We start from the raw sequence: 19,816 nt of genomic DNA on the forward strand, positions 1-19,816 counted from the left end.
CCCTGTGTAAAGGGACCTTTGGGAGAGTCTGACCCCAAGGAGACAGCCAGTGTTGACTCTAATTTGCCATTTCTTGCCTCGTTGCAAAAAGTTGCTCGGTCCTGTTGAGATTCGCAAGATCTGGAGAGAGTATTGGCCGAACAACCCTCATCATAACAAACGTGTAGACGTGAAGAAAGTGGCATTGAGTGACAGACAAGGAAGAGCGAGAAAATTCACACCCGAGTTGAGAGTCTCTAATTATCTGTTGCAAATTCAGGCCCCACATCTCTCTGAAGTGGCTTTACATTTCCAAATCCTGTTTATTTAGGACTGTCCGTGGCTAATTGTTTTGTAACAAAATAAACTTTGAAAACTGTAATTAAGAGACCCCGTGGGAAATGCTGACAGCCAGGGTCAAAGTGACAGGATGGAGAGAAAAATCCCGACTGAAAATATAAAAATGTGGGGGTAAGGGCCCGGGAGGACAGAGAGCTTTCTCTCATTATCTCGATTATTAAAGTATATACGATATGTGGCTTCATATGATAAACTTGACGTGAAGTTACATAATAGCGATTCTCCCAGTGAAACGTAATTAAAGTCAGGAAGCACGACCTGCAAATAGGGAAATATAATTACTCCGCAAGCACAGGTTGGCTGCAGAGAGGGATAAACTCCACTTTGATCCTTTTTATCCCATGTATAACATTGCCAGTACCTCGCAGCCGTAGACATTGTTTGAGCCTTTATGACAAGATGTGTAAAAGTTGTTTTGAATTGTTCTTTTTAATACTATAATCGGATGGAAAGGTGTTAAACCGTGGTTGGAGTCTCATCCTGCATTGTATTATTCTGATCATGAACATAGCGATGGTGGGGGGTTTTATTATTGATTATGTTATTAACAATAAGATTATATTATAGTGTTTTAAGGGGATCACCTGTCACACACAAGGCCCCACCCGAAGACAGAATGTCGAGGGGTGAGGTGTGTAAGTGACACACGCGACACCCAACCAGAGCCTCCGCTCCTCCAGTAGCCCTATGAGCGCGGGCTGAAGGGGAGGATGGGCTGAGTTTATATTGCTATGACAGCACGCTAGGAGCGGTTACATTCGTTCAGTGAAGACTCCAAGCGGCGGCAGCAGCAGCGACTTGGAGCCTGAAGGAGCCGGGGAGGGAAAGGCTGCAGCGCGCCCGGCTCTTTCTCTCTCTCTGTCTCACACACGCACAAGCCACCTACTCAGCAGCAGCAGCAGCAGCACTCCAAGCCAAGGGGCCCCTGCCTGTCTCTCGCTGGGTCTGCCCGCTTGCCACCCAGCGCTGGGCACGCACTGCAGATCTCTAGTGGAAGAAGCAAGAAGAGGGGAGATTTTGACGCTAGGAGCCCCCCTCCCCCTCATCTCTGCACACAGCGGGGACAGCACCCCAGCGCCGGGGGCGGGCATGGAACCCTGCGGATGCGCTTTCCAGGGGCTCCGGGAGCTGATACTCGAAGTGGATTTATAGAGCGAAGCTTCCCTTCGCCATCCCTGCACAGCCCGGGCCGGTGGCCGCACGGATTGCACGCGCCGGGGACCAGGGAGCACAACCAGAGACCCAGGGGGATCCTCCTGGCGGAGGCCGAGTCCCTTCTCCCCTTTAATCGCCTCCATCTCCAGTTCTGCCCGGTTTTTATTTTACGCGATCCCCAGGCGCGGTGACCGTGGATGGCGCACTGGATCCAAAGCGGAGTTGGCAGTTTGAGTGGCGTCTTGCAAGCCAGCCGGGAGCTCCCAAAGAGCAGGGAGGACTGAGGCGTTTGCATTGGTGGTGGCGTTGTTACTTCGGAGGTGGCTGGATTCTTATCTCGCCGGAGAATTTCCGACATGCCTGGGGCACAAATGACTCAGTAACGCTGCTTGCAGTTCTCACCAAGTGCTTCGTCGCTCGTCTTGTTGTTGGTTTGTTTCTGGTCAATCTTTCTTGCTGGGGGATACCGAGCGTCCACCCGCCCCCCGCTGACCAGGTACGGGGAGTCGCACGGAGGAGTTGGCGAGGTTTTGGCAAGGGACTTGGAGCCGCTTTCGAACATGGCTGTGCGGAGGGGAGACTCCTCCCTTTGGAAGTACTGCTGGGGAGTTTTGATGGTTTTATGCAGAACTGCAATGGCCAGATCGGTAGTTTTAGACCCGATATATTGGAATTCCTCCAACCCCAAGTAAGTTTGCCTCATTCTGCTTCATCCCTCCCCGGTCCCGTCCCCCCCGCATCGGGGTCTGATTTAGTTTTAATGGCACAGCCAGCCAGCGAGGCCGACGTGGGTCTGTGGAGCGTGGAGAGCGCGAGTGGCAGGCACTGCGGTCCCAGGGGGCTGAGCTCCCGGCGGCGCCTACTCTCACCCCGAGGGCAAGGTGCTGCTGCTGGGGTACTGCTGTGATTAATCGGGCACCACATGGGGAGCACAGTCCGGGCAGGGCACGGGCAGCGGGATCCTTGCACTTCTCCTTACCCACCTTCCGTGGCTCCCTGTGGGCCGAGGCGATCCCTCGCCCTGCTCTCTCCCTCCCTCTGCTCAGGGCGCTCTCTCCAGGTTAGAAACTCTCCGACGACCCAGTGCACTTCAGGATCTTGCCGCGCATTAAATATCCCCCTTTCCCCCGAAGACACCGAGGGGGGGATTTGTGCACAGAGTCTGTCTCGCTCTCACCGGGGAGGGTATCACGGTAGCCTTGTCCGGCTTCTGTTTCTCTGCAGGACAAATATAGACACAGCCATGGGGCCAGCTCCTGCAGTGCTTGGCCGGGGGCCGCTCCCAGGGAGAGGCAAAATGCTTTATGATTTGGAAGTCAGCGGGCGTTTTGCCTGAGCAAGAAGTGCAAGGATCCTGCCAGGGCTCTGGGACAGGGGGAGATATGGGTGACAGAAGAGTAAGAGAGGATCCCTAGAGTGAAGTCTATTGCTATTCCTGGGAGTTTTGCCCTTGACTTTAATGGGGCCAGGATTTCACCTTTAGACTGCATACTCGATGGGGACAGGGGCCATGGCTTCAGATGAGTTTGCAGTTGCACAGCGCCTAACGCCAAATCTGACTGGGCCCCCTGGGGGCTACAGTAATTGTAAGAATGATTGGGTTCCTGCCTGGCTCTATTTTCCCAGCACTGGGAGAGGGCACGACTGAGTACAGAGCCTCTGGGCAGATGAGCCTTTTCATACAGATCCCCAGCAGGGCCAGATCCAGCGGGGCTCATTGCCAACCCTTGTAGCTCCTCACCTCCAGCAAAGCAGGGAGTGCAGGTTGGTCCCACTTCCTTAGAGCAGCGCTGCTTTATGCAGTCTGAGAACTACTGCTCAACTTCTCCATGTGGGGATGCAGGGCCAGATTCAGCCCATTGACTTCAGTGAAGTTGCACTGGCTGACAGCAGGGCTAAATTTGGCCAGTGGACTTGATAACAAGGCACATGCTTGTGAGTAATGTACTGAGTATTGTCCATCAGAGAGCATTTTCATGTCTCTAGTCAGAGCAGGCAGAAAGTATATGTGTTTCAAGATTTAATTATATAGTCCTGTTCTTTGAAAGTCTCCTGCTTAGGTGTATTGAGATTGTTACTTTTGGAAATAGGGATGTTATTTGCATAAGAAATCCCCGTGAAGAGAAAGCTAGGCAATGATGCAAAGAGAGCCTTCCTTGCTTTAAAACGTGTATTGTTCCAACCTGTTTTATTTATGCCACTGATGCATATATCTGAAGTTGGCTTTGATAAACTTTGAAACCCATCAAAACTTTTGTGATATGGAAAGATTTTCTTTAGCACAGTTTGAACTCCCCTCTCACAGTATTATCAGGAAGGATAGTTTGATAATGAGTTTAGAAAGTTTTATGCTAAAATATTATTTAATGTATAATTTTAACTAAATGTGTTTAAAAACAAACCAGACACATAGAAGATCACAAATGTAAATTTCAGCATACTCACTTTGTGTATTAACTGAATTCAGGTTTTCCCATTTAATCCATTTAGTAAATATCTGTAAAAGTGCCCTTAGATGAACAAGACATATTGAAAAGTGCCCAGAGAAGAAGAGTGGAGTATTTCCTGAATCAGGGAACTAACTGTGTATTGGTAGCAAAACCCAGAGTCTGACTGAAATTACACAAGTTTGGATTAGATCTAGGAGCTGAAAATATTTATTAAGAAATCACATCCTGACTTCAGCATTTATCTTCCACTGCTTTTAGAAGATAATTTATTATAGATGTCCCCTGACTTTTTTTCAAGAATGGAAAGATTTATGAGTGTGTTAAGGTCCTTTGTAAAGTTTTTACAGGAAAATTAAAAAGGACAACATAGTTTTTCATTAAAATGTGGAAAATGATTATCATGAAGAGAAACATTTCAAATGCAGTTTTTTCTAGTTTTACATGACAAATGATCACATATACTATATGAGATGAAAAGCCAGTTAACAGAGCTAAAGTTTAAACTAGATCTATGGACCTGCATTTATATGATGCTATCTAGTTAAATCCTTTCTCTGACCTAGAAAAGATTAAACACCAAATCTTTGAATAAGACAAACAAGACACTTTTAAAATGACATCAGAATTCCTGAAATCACAGATTGGTAGCAAGACCAGGTTGCATTGCATTAGCCGGCCTGAAGTGACTGTGGAGAGAGATTTAGTACAATGGCAGAGGAACCAGAGCACCCACCCGGTATCCACAGTCCAGTGATCAGTTTGTTCCTATAGAGGTCACTCTTCCAAAACAGAACAGTCTCTGTGCACCAGACCTTCCTCCATGCCATTCTTCCAGTCCTGGTTTACCTTCACTTTTTTTGCTTACACTGACAGCTTGCATTAGATATTTTCATTTCACTGATGCCTAAATAACCAAATTTAATCCCTGCTATAGTACAAGGTTCAGTGCCTATCATAACAAATAAAAATAAAGTTTCAATTTTGCTAATTCTAAAAGGTATTTGACTTCAGAAAGGTTTGAACATTATTAATGGCAGTTCTAATGATGCTACCTAATTACTTTTTCAACTTAAATTTACACTTAAAAAAATAGGTTCTGCCCATTGATGTAATTGAGTTTTCTTGAGTGATTCATTGAAGTTTAATCACCACAGTGAAGAAGAACACTATTAAAATTAGTCTTTTTCAGTGGTTGGGCCTAGTGATTTATAGGGCACTTGGAGGCCTGTAGTTTGAGGAAGCTTACAAATGCATTAGCGATATTGCTGTTGGTGTGATTGCTCCACTTTTCAGGAGCAGGATTTCTTTCTAATTCTTGTCACAATGGTTTGCCTGAAGGGTACTGAATAATTTCTCCTTAGAAAAGGTCGTTCTTTCACGGGATCGAAGCTCAATACTAGGTTGAGAAATTAGAAAATTTCCTCCTGCTGCTGCTGGGAGGATCTGAGGACAGTGCAATATTAAAGATGCTTTCTATGTCTGTAATAAATAATTACCAGCTTTGGTGTTACAGCTAATTTATTTATGGAAGTTGCATGTATATTTCTGTTGAAAGTTTCAGTACATAAATCTTCTGTACAGGGCAGCAATTAAATGCCATGGGAATTTATTAGTCAGTTTAATATAGAGGATGGAATAATAAATGTAGGCTGTTTTGTGTTTAGTTTTAGAGGTCATAATTTTTAGCAGGTGATTGGGACAGAGTGCTCATGGTAGTCCTTTGAACATAAGATCAATGCCCCCTCCCCCATTACAGTTCTCTCTTTAGAGATCCACTTTCATTGCCTTGACTAAATCTTCAAATTTAATTAAAAAAACAAACACATAGTAAAAGGGAAGGAATAATCTATTGTCTATGACATTACATTTTGGGGGGAAATGGTTCAATTAGACGCCATCGTAGTGACTGATTTCATGATGGACTTCTCATTTGCAGACTCTCGGACATTAAGCCATGATCTTTAGAATATAAGGACAAATGATTATAAAAACATAACTCCTGTTATTTGACACATTTCAATCAGGGAATATTTTCCCCATGTACCATGTTTCCACCTAGAGAAATGAGATACATAGATTGCGTGTATTACTTCAGTTTTATCTCACAGTGCACAACACTGCCTTTGGACTACATCGCAGAATGTAGTTTTATGGATTTTAGTCAAACATTACAGAGAACCACTTATCAACACAGTGTTTCTGGTGTCTGAGGCTACTGCTGTATGCGGTAGGCCTGTTAACAAAGCATTTTTCTGTCATAACACAATGAAGCCTCTCCATAAAAAGCTGTATTTTTGATACTGATTGTCTTAGGGAAGACAAATGATAGCTAAATAATATCTGTGATAACCTGATATATGTGGAATCTGCCACAATCAGCCTTTGAATAAATACCAATGTGTCAGAGATTGATAAAATAAACTACAATTGATGGCCCTGTTTAAACAGTCTATTCAAGAGCATATAAACCAGTCTGCCTCTCATTGTATCTGAAATTCTTATTTTTGTAGGTAAACAAATGCACATTCACTACTGATTGAATAGCCCCTTGAACTATGCTCTGCAGTTTGCATTTGGGTTAATCTTGTCGGTTTTAATATAGAGAGAAAAAAGGACAAAGCACCAGGGGTGGAATTGTTAGTGCTTTCACATCCACATTCCTCACATTTTGTCAGGATGATAAACTGTAGGTAATGGACAGTCCTTGTTTCACAGGACAACTGAGCCAACCGAAGCACAAAGAGCTTGCTAAAACGATATCTCACAACATGTTTGGTCTCCTCTTTCTAGACAAGAATTTATTTGGGAATCCTGTGCCATGGGACTGCGCTCTTTAACCTTAACAATTACAGCTTCAAGCTGAAGAAACAGGAGCTGAAGGTTAAAATGATTTAAACACATGCTTCTAAATCTTACCCAAAACATAGTTGTTGACACTTGGCATGCTAGTACAGAGAACTCTGAAGAGTGTCCTCTGTCCCATTAGATATTTCTGACACCTATGGCCAACTCCTAGCTCAGGTGTATTAGCAATATAAACCTCGAACAAGCTGAAGGCTGAATTTTTGGCTCAGTGATTTTCTACAGCCCTTTGTACACAGGATCAGTTGGAGTATAAATGCTATATTATTTATAGTAATTATCTTAAAGCCTCTTATCTGTAAACCTTACCAAGGAAAAGCACTTTGGTTGGTGTGGTAATTGTCTTTAGATAGGCAGTGACTGAAAGTCAAGCTGAAATCATTACATTTTTCTTTCTTTTTTTTTCAACTTTTTTTTCTCCCATATTTTATTGTAATGAGCTCACATTGCTTTAGTATGGCACTTAGGGTATATCTCATGCACACAAAACATTCCTATAATGGGAAATTACTTGAAATACCAAGATAAGTACAGGGAGTGTTGGCAAAAATAGGCCGTTCAGGTACCTGCCTAGCAGCCATAATCAAGTTTTTTTAGGGATCTAGTCTTAATGTATCATGCAACCTTACTACTCAAAATTGCTTATTGCAAATGAGAAGCAATCTTTCTGAGAAAAATAGTGATTAAAATGTTATTCATGTGTGTCTAATCTTTGCCTTCTCTGGCTCCTGACATAAAGAAACCTGTTTTTCAGGTCATTTATCATACATCTACATAGATTTGCTTATGAGATCACCCTTTCTGCGATGTTGTGGACACTTAAATAGGAGTGTTCAACTGTCTAAAATGTTTTAATTAAAATATGCAGGTCCACAGAACTATAAACTTCTAGCCAAGACTTAAGTCTTTGGGTGATTTTTTTTATTTATTTTTTTTAATTTTGTTATATGAAAAGCAAAGGAAGGGAGGATGGCAAATGGACAGTGTTAGAACAGCTTGGAAAAACTCCTGTGGCTTCATTGTCTCTTTAAAGCCAGAGAATACAAAGACATACGCAATTCAGCCCTTCTCCCATGATGGAAAATGTAAACCGTTGACACGGCTCCCATGTTTAACTTGTTTAATTCTCATTTTAAATTCAGTACTATACCAGCCGTGTGAACTCTGAAGATTTCTTTAGTAATCCATTTTGTAGTTCCGAATCAAAAACAAAGTGAAAAGGTCTGACACAATTTGCTTTTATTTTTAGGCAAATCAACCCCGGTCATAGTTAATAAGGGGATTACAACTCAGACTAGGTCTTTACAGATGTAATGTAAATCAAGGGCAGAGTATAAAGAAACTGATCCCTTTTGATTGAAGTATGGTAAAAAGGCATAGAGAAACTAGCAGCAGTAATCTGATTGTATGGCAATAAAACCACCATTTTCTGTCTTTCAGATAAAAATAATGTGGTAAATCCATGCAGTTCATAAGATGTAAAAGCAGATAAAGGGTGATGCCATGGCAACATATAGATTAGCTTGATGTTAGAAATGACACGTCTCTGAAAGGGGTGTTAGAAACTAAGGGCCTTGCTCCGGGCTGTAAGGTATTATGTGAGAACTGCACAAAACTTGGAAGCCAGGATTAGAAAGTATGAAAGGCCTACTTGTGGCTTGGGATGGTTAAAGCAGTAAAGAAAAGCTGCTCAGTTCTTGCTCATTGGTGGTGTATAATATGGTAAAGGTAGATTTCATTTACTGCTTTTTATTAAGATTTGGACTGATTAGAACTTCAGATCACTGCAATTGTTAGGATGTGGAAGATTTTTCTTTTTAACTCCTGGCCTAGCAGCAGCAGCCATTCTGTAGGATTAGCAGCACTTTGAGTTTGTTTCCTTAATCTATTTGGGCTTCAGGCAGCGACCTGCTGGCAAGGAATAGAGAGCAGAGGGGATAGGTAGGACTGGGGTTATCTGAAAAGAAAACAGAGACCTTTTGATTTCAGCCATCTTTCAGACTGTGGTTTCAATCTCACACTCCATGGGAGAAGCAAAGGTAAACATTCCGCATTGTCCTTTTCCTTTAGTGAGACGATTCTTGTACAATTTTTGTGTTTCCCACCCTGCAAACATATAAAAGAAAAAAATCCAGCTTTAATTCAAATTAGCTAATAAAGCTGCTGATAGCCAAGTTGATATGGATTAGTCCAGGTGGTATTTACTCCTGAAAGGCAATCTGAAATCCACAGTTGAATGAGATAGGCCCCCTGCAATTTAAAATCATTGGGCTAAATTCTCTGTTGGCCTAACTCTATTGACTGCAATGGAGTTAGGACAGCAAAGAATTTGGCTCTTCTTTATGTTGTCATTTATTTTAAGTGCTCTGTAGCTGTAAAAGTAAGAAAAGATTTTGCTTGTTGCTGCTACACTGGTCCTTCATTGCCTCTTGTCCCAAACAGCCTTGTAAATAGCTTAAGACTTTTGTTTTTGCATTGTGTTTACCATTATAAACATCTGAAAAACAGAAAAAGGCCATAGACCAGCCTGTTAGGTTATTTGTTGTGTTGCAAACTACACGTGCAGTCCAGAAAGGAATATTTGCTTTATTGCCTGTTCATTTGTGTGCAAGGGGGAAAAAGCGGGAGTCTAGACACACACAAAAACCTCTGATACCATAACTATTGTCTCTTTTGATTAAGTGGGCCTTGCGTGAGTTTGAGAAAATGGAACTCAGTGCTGTTTGCTGGCAGTGGCTTGGTCACTTTCTAGGTTTCTGCACTCTCTGTGATACAGGGAATTCGGAAAATTGCATTTTAAAATTTGTAGTTTTTGTCCTAGCTGATAGGTTTAACAAATTTCTGACAGAAAACCCGAGTCCCAAACCAAAATCGACATGCTGCTGAATATGGTTTAGCAATATTTATATGCATATACACCACCAGATAGAGGGGGATTGAGCAGATTTGTGTAATATATGGAATCTGAAGCACTCAGAACATTTCTTCTATTCCAGTTTAACCTTCAGAAATCTATATAAAAAGATCCATTTCATTTGCTGAAATTCTGCAAAGTACGGGGGCACCCTCCTCTAATTTACAGGCTGGTCACATCCAAGCACCTTGCATTCTGCATTTGACAATGATTGCTAATGGGCCATTCAACTAAAGTATTTGCTTGTTAACAGGGAACAGAGCATGATAAATGTCCAGCAAGCTTGCGGCCTCCTTCAGCTTTTCAAATGCAGACTGGTGCATATTTATGGCAGGCAAATGACAAAAGAGGAAGCTGAATTACTCTGGCCTTATGCTTTCTGTTAGAACAAGGGTTAAAGTGATTAAAGAAATAATGCAAAAACCGATGTCCTTTGTTTGCTAAGCATTATCCAACATTTAGCTTTCGAACCTACCTGTCATGTCACATTTCAGAAACGTACTAGATAATGCTATGTACATTTGGTGAGGCATAGGAAAGAGTAGGTGATCATTTATGTAATGTTTCACATGCAGCAAAAGTCAGGTATGTCTATTTATGTTGTTCCTGTTGAGAATAATCAGCAGGTCCTATTCTCTTAAAATACTCTTCACTTGTATACATTAAATTTAAAGATGTTCTTACAAACATATGAAAGTAGTCCTGCAAAGGAGACCTTGCAGTTGGTGACTGCATTCTCTGATTCCAAAAGAAAATAAATAGTAGGAGAAACTCATAAGAAAGAAAACAAGCCCCATTGCCCTCCGTTGTTTCTCTAAACAACGTATGAAAACAAAGTGGCAGTATAAGAGCACTATTTAGTTTGCTGTCTCCATTCTCCAGGACATGAACAGGTAGATTTTCAAAATGGAGAGTGTAAGGTATGTGTACAAATTCTGTGAATGGATAGAGGGTTCCCAGCACCATTTAGAATACATGGAACTGTATTCCAGTACCACAGCCCTTGCATATTAATTAAGTCTTAGGAAGAGCCTGCTCCATCTCCCACTGAAGTCAATGGCAAAATACCCATTGATTCCAGTCATGCAGGATCAGGCCCCCAAATACTTCACTGTATTCAACGTCTTTAACTAAATCTATGACTACAAGACTTGAGAGAGTCTTGGGCCAAAATTCTCAAAAATGGGCAATTAAAGTTAGGCTTCTATATTTATATTTAAGTGCGTAGATAGGTGATCTGATTTTCAAATGTAGGTATTCATTTATGAAAATCTTGACCTTGTCCATTTTATTACTTCATTTTCAAGAAGACAGACATGTTTAAGGCCCCAGTCCAGCTCCGAATAAAGTTAAGTGGAAAGACTCCCAGTTACTTCAGTGGGAGTTAGATGGGGTCCTAAGGGAGCAACCTTCTGCTATATAGCACCTTCTTTTATATTTTAGGATTTCAAGGTTGTTTTCTTTCAGTTTATCTGAATCATAGTCCAGGCTTTTATTTTCTAGCAGTGTTGAAAGTTTGTAGTTTTATTTGGCATAAGAGAACAGTCCCTTTTTTATCCCTATCAGTTGCGTTATTCATAGGACTCTGCGTTGATGTTGTGATTATATGTATTTTAAATATAAGTGAGAAGCGCAGGACCTCTGTCTTTCTTTTTTGGCAACCCTGAGGAGCCAACACCCAGTGTTTCATTGCAGTATCAGCATGATAATTATAATGCAGCTGATTTAAACTTTGATGTAATAGTCTAGGCTTTCTTCTGGTTTTAAACACAGTTCCCCAGCCAAGAATGATTTACGGAGACTGATAGGAGATTGTATTGCTAGGTAAATCATTCCTGGTGCATGACATATACATATAATTGTAGAATTTTTTAATCTATATAAATTTCAAAAAGGTGCATGTCTAAAGACTAAATTAACATTTCCAAGATTTTGTTCACCAGGACCAGACCTTTGCACATACTAAAGAATAACCAAAATATACATATTGCAAAACAAAGTGATGGCCTGTGCTACGCAGGGGGCTAGGCTCACAATGACCCCCTTTAGCCTTATTAGCTATCACTTTACGAATTATTTCTTAATGTTTTATTGTGTTTTTGTTAGAAGATTTCTGTTTAATATATTATTAGTTACCCTTTGCAAAGAGCAGTGGGGCAAGATTGGCAATGGGTAGTGGCTGGATTAAGGGAAAGTATGTGTTAAAGCTAATGAGAAAGTATGACTTTAAAAAAAAAAAAGAAGTCAAGTCACAATTGAATGCCATATTATTTGGGATTTGGGAATTCTGCCAGATTCCAGCCTGTCAGAGCTGAGAAGACTCAAATCAAGTCCAGGCCTATTTTTACAGCAGACTGGAATCCTGGCTTCTTGCCTGTGGGTCATTCAGTGAGACCCATCTGGCTTTTGATGTTCTGCAAGTTTGAAGCAGGTTGCTTAAGGAACCTATGCAGTGAATACTGCTGAATCCATACATAGCTGCAGTTTTGACTCTTGAGTGGTGTATCATTTTGCATTTCCATTTTCACTGGTGCTTGCAATCTGTTTTCTTATTGCCTGAACAGCAGTGGGTTTCTATACCTGACTGGATAAAAGTGCAAATTTGGAGTTAGGAACATCTTGATTCCTTTTGGGGCTCGACAGTCACATTGCATTCACTGTCCACACTTCAGTTGTTTTCTTTATGTTTAATTAATTTGAGTTTAGTTCAGGAGCAGCCTGCTTTAATCACTGTGCAATGTTTAACCTTTGGGGGTTTTTCAAGGTAATTCCAGACTGTAGGTTAGTTGAGCAGGGAAAATCATGTTGGCAGCCAAGATTGCTAGGCATGTTTGTAAAGACATGTATTTGGGGGGGAATCTGTATCTCTGTGAATTTACAGAAGTCAATCTGATTCCAGAGATTTTTCATGAAAGATAAAGGCCAAATCCTGCACAACTTACATTGAGTTCAGTGGGTCTGTGTGCAAGGGTAGTGCAAGCAGGATTTGTCCCTAAGCATGTATGCTCTGAGAGACCCTGATTCAGAAAAGCATCCCTCTTCAACAGAGTTCTTAAACACGTGTTTAAGATTTAGGGATTTAGGCATGTGTTTATGTGCTTTCCTGAATTCAAACTAGAGCAGGGATCGGCAAGCTTTGGCATGGGGCTCGCCAGGGTAAGCACCCTGGCGGGCCGGGCCAGTTTGTTTACCTGCCACGTCCACAGGTTTGGCCGATCGCGGCTCCCACTGGCTGCGGTTCGCCGCTCCAGGCCAATGGGGGCGTCAGGAAGCGGTGGCCAGCACATCCCTCGGCCCATGCCGCTTCCCACCCTGGCGAGCTGCGTGCCAAAGGTTGCCGATCCCTGAACTAGAGTGAGAAGGCTTTTGATAATAAAAAATATAAATTTCTTCTTAGAATTTAGCTTTGTAAAATCCTTTATATTCAAGATGGCCTGAATCAAACCCCAAGGCCTTCTATGCACTCTGGAATAGTCCCAATTCACCTATTGGTGGCAAGTAATTGATGTAGCTCAGTGGTCCCCAAACTGTGGGGTGTGCCCCCCTAGAGGGGCATGGAGGAACATTCATGGGGGAGCACATTGGGGACCAGGGCCAGCCCCCAAGGAGGGCAGTGCAGGAGTGCCACCCAGCCCTATTCTGCCCCAGCTTCACTCAGGCTCAGCCTCAGCTGCAGGTCGGCTGCTGGCCGCAGATCCGCTCCCGGCTGCGTCCCCGGCCTCGGCTCCTGGCCCCGGCCTCAACTGCGGACGCCAGCCCCGGCTCCGCTCCTGGCCACAGCTCCACTCCAGCTCCACTCCTGGCTGTGGCTCCCAACTGTGGTGCGGGGGGAGGGAGGGGGGGGGTCCAGACAGGTTCAATTATGGGTAAGGGGAGAGGCATGACGGAAAAAGTTTGGCTACCAGTGCAGACCCCTAATAGGTAAGGACAAGTTGAGGGGTACATAGGATGACTAGACATCCCAATATTATTGGGACCATCTCAATATTAGGGGCTTTGTCTTATATATGCAACTATACACCCTCCCCACCCCTCGAAAAAAAAAGTGTCCCGGTTTTTCACGTGCTATCTGGTCACCCTAGGAGTACATCAGTTTTGCTAATCAAGTTCTAACCTTACATGAATAGCTCAGTTGACGCAAACCTTTGCATGTTATTGCCTGCTGTTAGGAGTACGGCCAGTGCCTTTACCCTGATTGCTGGCCACCAGTGCTGAATCCAGGCTGTTCCAGAGCAAAGACAAGATCTTAGATCTGAGACATAATCCAGGCTGGGATTCTTGCTCACAGCTCGAGCCTAGCTCTAAAATGGGCTGAGTCTGAAAGTTGGATCTGAATTTTGGGAAAGTTTTGATTTAAATCTGGATTTCAGATCCCCAAGTTCAGGAGTGATTGAATCTGTGATTTACAAAGAGATGTATTTCTGATTTAGACCCCAAGTTTGTATCTCGAGTTTTGCTTTGGGTCTATCTCTACTTTAAATGAAACGTCCTTGTATTACTCCTGTACTTGAGGCTTTTTTTTTTTTTTTTTTTTGCACGTGAAAAGAAGAGCAAGTAAGATAAAACAAAAAGGTTAAATGACATTTGTGGATGGGTTTTCTGAAAATATTCACATATAAATTCTAGATTGTAACATGCCAATGTTTGTTTATTCCATCCTATAATGTGACAAACTGCTGGTATGACATATCCCAGACTGAAATGGCATGAGATAGGAACCTGTTCCAATTCTACAGTTTCCTTATGCAGACAAATAGTATGGAATAATTTATTTTAGAACAACTGTGAACTAGCTGAAAATACTATCTGAATGTATTTAATAAGCGATAGTCAGTGATTATTAATGTCTCACCAAATAACAAGGCAGTCCCCACCCTTTTTTATAGACTGCTGCTGGGAGCATTGCTTGGAACAAGACTGTACAGGTGCAAACAAATTATACTTAAGAGAAAGGAGACTGAAAACTTTATTTCACCTCCTTGCATTGTGGCTGACACCAGATTTGGTTCTGTAATAGTAACAGAGTAGAACACAGAATAGCACAGCAATAGAACATCTGTTTTTATTGTCGCTTTACCAGCCTTAGTTTGTGATTTATAGTGTCCTTTAAAAGCCAGTTCTTTGGCAAATGCCAGCTGGGCTCTGTTAGCTTACTAAGATCAGAGACTTTAGTGATTTCTGTCAGAAATACACATGGTTTGATTTGACTTTCTTTTCCATACACACTACACACAGCTCTGCATCTTTTCAAGGAAATGCTGTGCTTCTCATTTTCGTCTCAGTATTTTTGAGCACTTCGAGTGAAGCACCAGGTTTGTGTTACACTGAATTCATGGCCTGGATTTTAAACAAACAAACAAATAAATAAATAAATTGATTACCTTTGCTGGGAGAGCAAAGACTAGTTTAATGTTTCCAGCATCATATTTTAAACAAAAACTCTTTAATTAAGTCAACATCAGGCTCTTCCTGTATTTTGTGGCTAGCAAATGGAGAAAAAAAAACACGAGCATTAATATCAAAGGGAATTGGTTTTCATTACAGTAGAGGTTCAGTTGTGGGTGCTGTAGGCAGTGAAATTTAATATTACTGTGACTTGTATAGTAATTGTAGGATGACAGAGGGAAATGGATTAAGTTTAAATATAAGTGTACACAACAGCACATGGACTTTGTCAAATGAAAACCAAGGTTACTGGGACAGGGAGAGCCCCCTCTGGCTCTGTCATCATGAATTAGTATTTTGTAAATAACTAGCCACTAGACTATAGATTTATTACCTTTTGCACTATATGTATACACAGACATAGACACACACAAGAATGCTATAACTACTGTAGCTGCAGTGCAGAGTTGCAGAACGGGTTTGTGGCCCTTGGGCTTGCAGGGCATTTGAATGTCTAGAGGCTTCTTGTCTTCACCTTTCATGAAAATATTTTGCCTGCCAGTTTGTGAAGTTCTGGTTTGAAACACACACCTATACTTTTAGCACAGGGATTGCTAACGCCTTAATGGCTCCCACACTGGATGACCCTTTGTCACTCTTTTCTTTCCAGTGAATAAACCAGGTTCAAGTTGCAGATGATCTTTGGTTTAGAAAAGTATGAAAGAAGGGCCACCTGCGATAACAAACAATCACCCCAAGCTCACACATGCAAGCAGATTAAAGTAGAAAATGCCCATTCAAGCCTCCAATTACTGATCGGTTCCTGGCATACTGAAGGCCATGAAGGATCAACACTTCACTTGTTTGCATTTTAGGTAATTGCAAGATGCTCCAAAAGCAGTGTGTGATAACGTAATCCTATATAAACCTAGTGCCCTATTGTTGTACCCCATTATCACACAGGGTTTCACATAAGTAAGTTCATGCTGAAACCTGTTCTAATGTTAAAGTGCAAAAGGGGGCAGTAAAGTGCTATCCAAAAAATGTTGATTTTTTAAAGGGTATTTTTTCATGGTAGAGGTGGCATTTCTCTCTAGGTTTCTGATCTTCTGTCTTTAAAATAACCAGTATTTATGAATATTTTCTGCATATAGAGACTTAAAAAATCGTGGAAGGCATTTAACATTAAGCATTGTGGCAGTAAATGTTATATGTGTGTCTTTCTGTATTCTGTCCTTTAACCCCAGCATGAAACATGCTGCCCATTTGGAACGATTGAGTCAGAAATCCTTCCTCAAGTGTATTTAGAACATAACTACATAAAGCACTTCTGAAAGAAGTCTAACATCTAGGGCTCATTTTGTGCATTACCAGAAGTGCATCTGTGTAAAAAACAAAACAAAAAGAACTCTGAGGCTTGGGATTCCTGGTTGAAGTACTAAAGTGTGTACTGGGGTCATGGGTCAAGAGTTGGGCTCTCATCCAGAGCCGCATGCATCATTTATCAAGAGGTAACTAGAAGAGCAACTAATTACAATGCACCTACTGAGTGTTTTCTCTTCAGAAATTCCACAGAATAACCCATTTATACAGACCGGCTTCCACTCTCCACTGCAGCCATTTGTGATTTTTTTTTTTTAAACCTTTTCTGCTGAAGTGTGTGTGTGTATGTGTGTGTTACCAAACTGATAATCTAATACCATTTTAAAATAAAATATTGGTAATATAATCAAACACAGGTTTAAAATAGAATATTGGTAATATTCATATAACATTCTTCAGTTTGGAGACCAAGCCTACAACACATTAGCTTCTCTTTTGTGGTAACCAGAATTGATTTAGTAAATGGATCTGAATTCTCTAGTGCTTTATAGTCTTATGCCACTGCAGTAATTGCTTTCTGCACAATAATACAAAAAAAGCTAATTGCTATTAATAGTACTTTATGTGGAGGTCGCGTAAGAAAGCTGAATATAAAAGCTGTAGTTTTGAACAGAAGTCTAATATCAGTCCAGTTAAAAGGGCTAGATCAGGGGTCGGCAACGTTTGGCACGCGGCTCGCCAGGGTAAGCACCCTAGCGGGCCGGGCCAGTTTATTTACCTGCTGACGTGGCAGGTTCGGCCGATCGCGGCCCCCACTGGCCGCGGTTCGCCGTCCAAGGCCAATGGGGGTGGCGGGAAGCCGCGGCCAGCACATCCCTCGCCCGCGCCGCTTCCCGCCGCCCCCATTGGCCCGGGACGGCGAACCACGGCGAGTGGGGGCCGCAATCAGCCGAACCTGCCGCGTCAGCAGGTAAATAAACTGGCCCGGCCCGCTAGGGTGCTTACCCTGGCGAGCCGCATGCCAAACCTTGCCGACCCCTGGGCTAGATCCTACACATTTTCATAATCTCAGGCCTTACTACCTGGTTTGCATTCTGGTGCGAAAAAAGCCAGACTTTACTCCCCATACTGATGTAAAAAAAGCCAGATAGGCATTTGCTGTGGGAGTGTTTTGCTTTTCAGGCAGGAGGAAGTGCAGTTTTCCCCATCTGTGTGGTATATTTTGCACCAATCGCTCAGCCCAGATTTATGTCTGGTAGTGAGAGGTGTAAAGCATGAGCCTGTCTAAATTTTCAGGAGGTTGGTGGGAATGTTTTAGTGTTTTTCCTAATTGACAGTCAAACAGGGAGGGAAAAGGAGGTTCCCCAACAAAGTAAAATCTTGCCTTTTATGCAGTGTGGTTGAGCACGCACGGAAGACGTGATGTATTCCAAAAATCTTGTGGTAGCCCTGTATTGGGGGTTGAAGGCAGAGCAGCCATTCATCAGGGCTTCTGCACTCCATGTCCTAGGGAGGCTAATTTTGAATAGGCCAGTATAGAGAGAAATGCTGGGGAAGAAGCTGCTGACTACTCAGTTACATAGCTCCAGTTGCTGGGCTTCGTGGGTTGGAGATGCAGGGATCAGTGGTCACTATTTCAGCCCAGGGCTTGAGGTGGCAGCTGTAGAAGGCCTGGGCTGCACTACATTGCATCATGCATTGTTCCCATTGAATCAGAGCTAATTTTTAAGCTGAAGTCATAGCCTTTGAAAACCAGATCTTCTCATGAGAAGATAAAGTATCTAATTTAATGGTATCTCCAGGAGAGCAGATTCAGCGCTCGGTTGTGGCTGGCCCCTTGCATGTACACAAAGGATGGGGCAGGGGGCGGGTGACTTTCCCCTCCCAGGAGCTGGTCACAATTGGAGGCTTTGTGCTCCTTCAAGTGCAAGACTGTACCCGACTTGTGGCCCCCTAGAGGTGCTTCTATAAGGGGTTCAGAAGAAATGTGACCATGCTTATTTCCCCCCCCCCCTCCTCCTCCCTGGCAATGGCCTCTCGAGCTGGCTGGCCACATAAGCAAGAACATGCTGCACCTTCCTAAAGGGTGGCTTAGGGGCTTCACTCCCCGAGAGCTACAGTTATGCCTCCCAATGTCGCTCAGGGCTGAGTAGCTGGGGCTGTATGACTTCACAATGCCCCTCTTCAGGGCTGTGCTATAACGGCACTATCTGACAATCAATGCACAGTTCTGTAGCTCTGTGCAAAGCAAATATTATTTTGTTCAAAAATCTATATACCTTGGGGCACGTGCATAAAAGTACTTCACTAGTTTTTTCTGTTTTTTATTTTTCTTTTTTTCTCTAGCATTTGGTAAAGTATGAGCATTGGCCTGCTAAACCCAGGGTTGTGAGTTCAATCCTTGAGGGGGCCATTTAGGGATCTGGGCCAAAAATCTGTCTGGGGAGTGGTTCTGCTTTGAGCAGAGGGTTGGACTAGATGACCTCCTGAGGTCCCTTCCAACCCTGATATTCTATGATTACCAAAAACTGCTAATTGGAACAGCTGAAACTGATCTCTCCCATCCACCTACAATTTAGACTAAATCTAACATCACAGAGTCATTGTGGAAAGGTTGCCAGGCTTTTAGCAGTACGTATATGACACCCCCTCTCTCCAGATGACCCTGATCTTGCATCACTGGGGTCAATGGAAGTTCTGCGACTGACTTCAGTGGGAGTAGGATCTGGTCCTCTATAAAGTAGTATGACATGTCTGGGGTTGTGACGACTTCTATTACACTAACTGGTGGCAATGCTGCTATTTTGTGTCCAGAATGGAGATTGAGGACTTGTCTACATGAACATTTAGTTCACGGCCAGCTGGGTGGGTATATCTGCCCAGCACTAGCCTGCTGCATGCTTAGTCTCTCTGTGGACACGCACTAGCAGTTCCTCAATGCACTTGGATCTACTTTTGTTTCAAAGTGGAGTAGATTTACACCCCAGCTTGCTGCGAACTAAATGTTTGTGTAGACAAGCCCTAAGTGGGTTGAACCCCTGACACACTCCTTTTTCAACACACTGCCTGTACTTCCTCCTGTCTAGGCAGAAGCAGGGTGGAGTGCGTTGGATATAGGAAGGGGTGAGCAGGCACTGCACAATTCAATAATAGAGTATGGAGAATAGTGACTATTTCAATGGATACTATTTTGAAGCTTTTGTATTCAAATGGCTTGCCAAAGGGAATAAGTAGAATGTTTCCAAGCCTAAAACGTACCTTTGTCGAGGGTTTTTTTTCCCCATTATTTTTTCCTTCATGAAAGGGAATGTCAAAGAGCCCCAGTTTTAGAAACTTGCATTGTGATATTTTGTAGTTTGTTCATTTGACTTTCAATGATCTTAAGTTA

At 42.6% G+C, this 19,816-nt stretch overlaps 1 protein-coding gene across 3 annotated transcripts in view; it reads left to right on the top strand.

Moving 5' to 3' along the window:
- Window positions 1-2,054: 2,054 nt before the first annotated feature.
- Window positions 2,055-19,816, top strand: part of EFNB2 (ephrin B2) — a 49,791-nt gene continuing 32,029 nt past the window's right edge. For all 3 annotated transcript variants that reach the window (XM_065420158.1, XM_065420174.1, XM_065420166.1), the window contains exon 1: window positions 2,055-2,182. In XM_065420158.1, the coding sequence (XP_065276230.1) occupies window positions 2,055-2,182 (128 nt within the window). The remainder of the gene's footprint in view (window positions 2,183-19,816) is intronic.

This window comes from Emys orbicularis, chromosome 1 (assembly GCF_028017835.1).
Source record: "Emys orbicularis isolate rEmyOrb1 chromosome 1, rEmyOrb1.hap1, whole genome shotgun sequence".
Classification (NCBI taxonomy): domain Eukaryota; kingdom Metazoa; phylum Chordata; order Testudines; family Emydidae; genus Emys; species Emys orbicularis.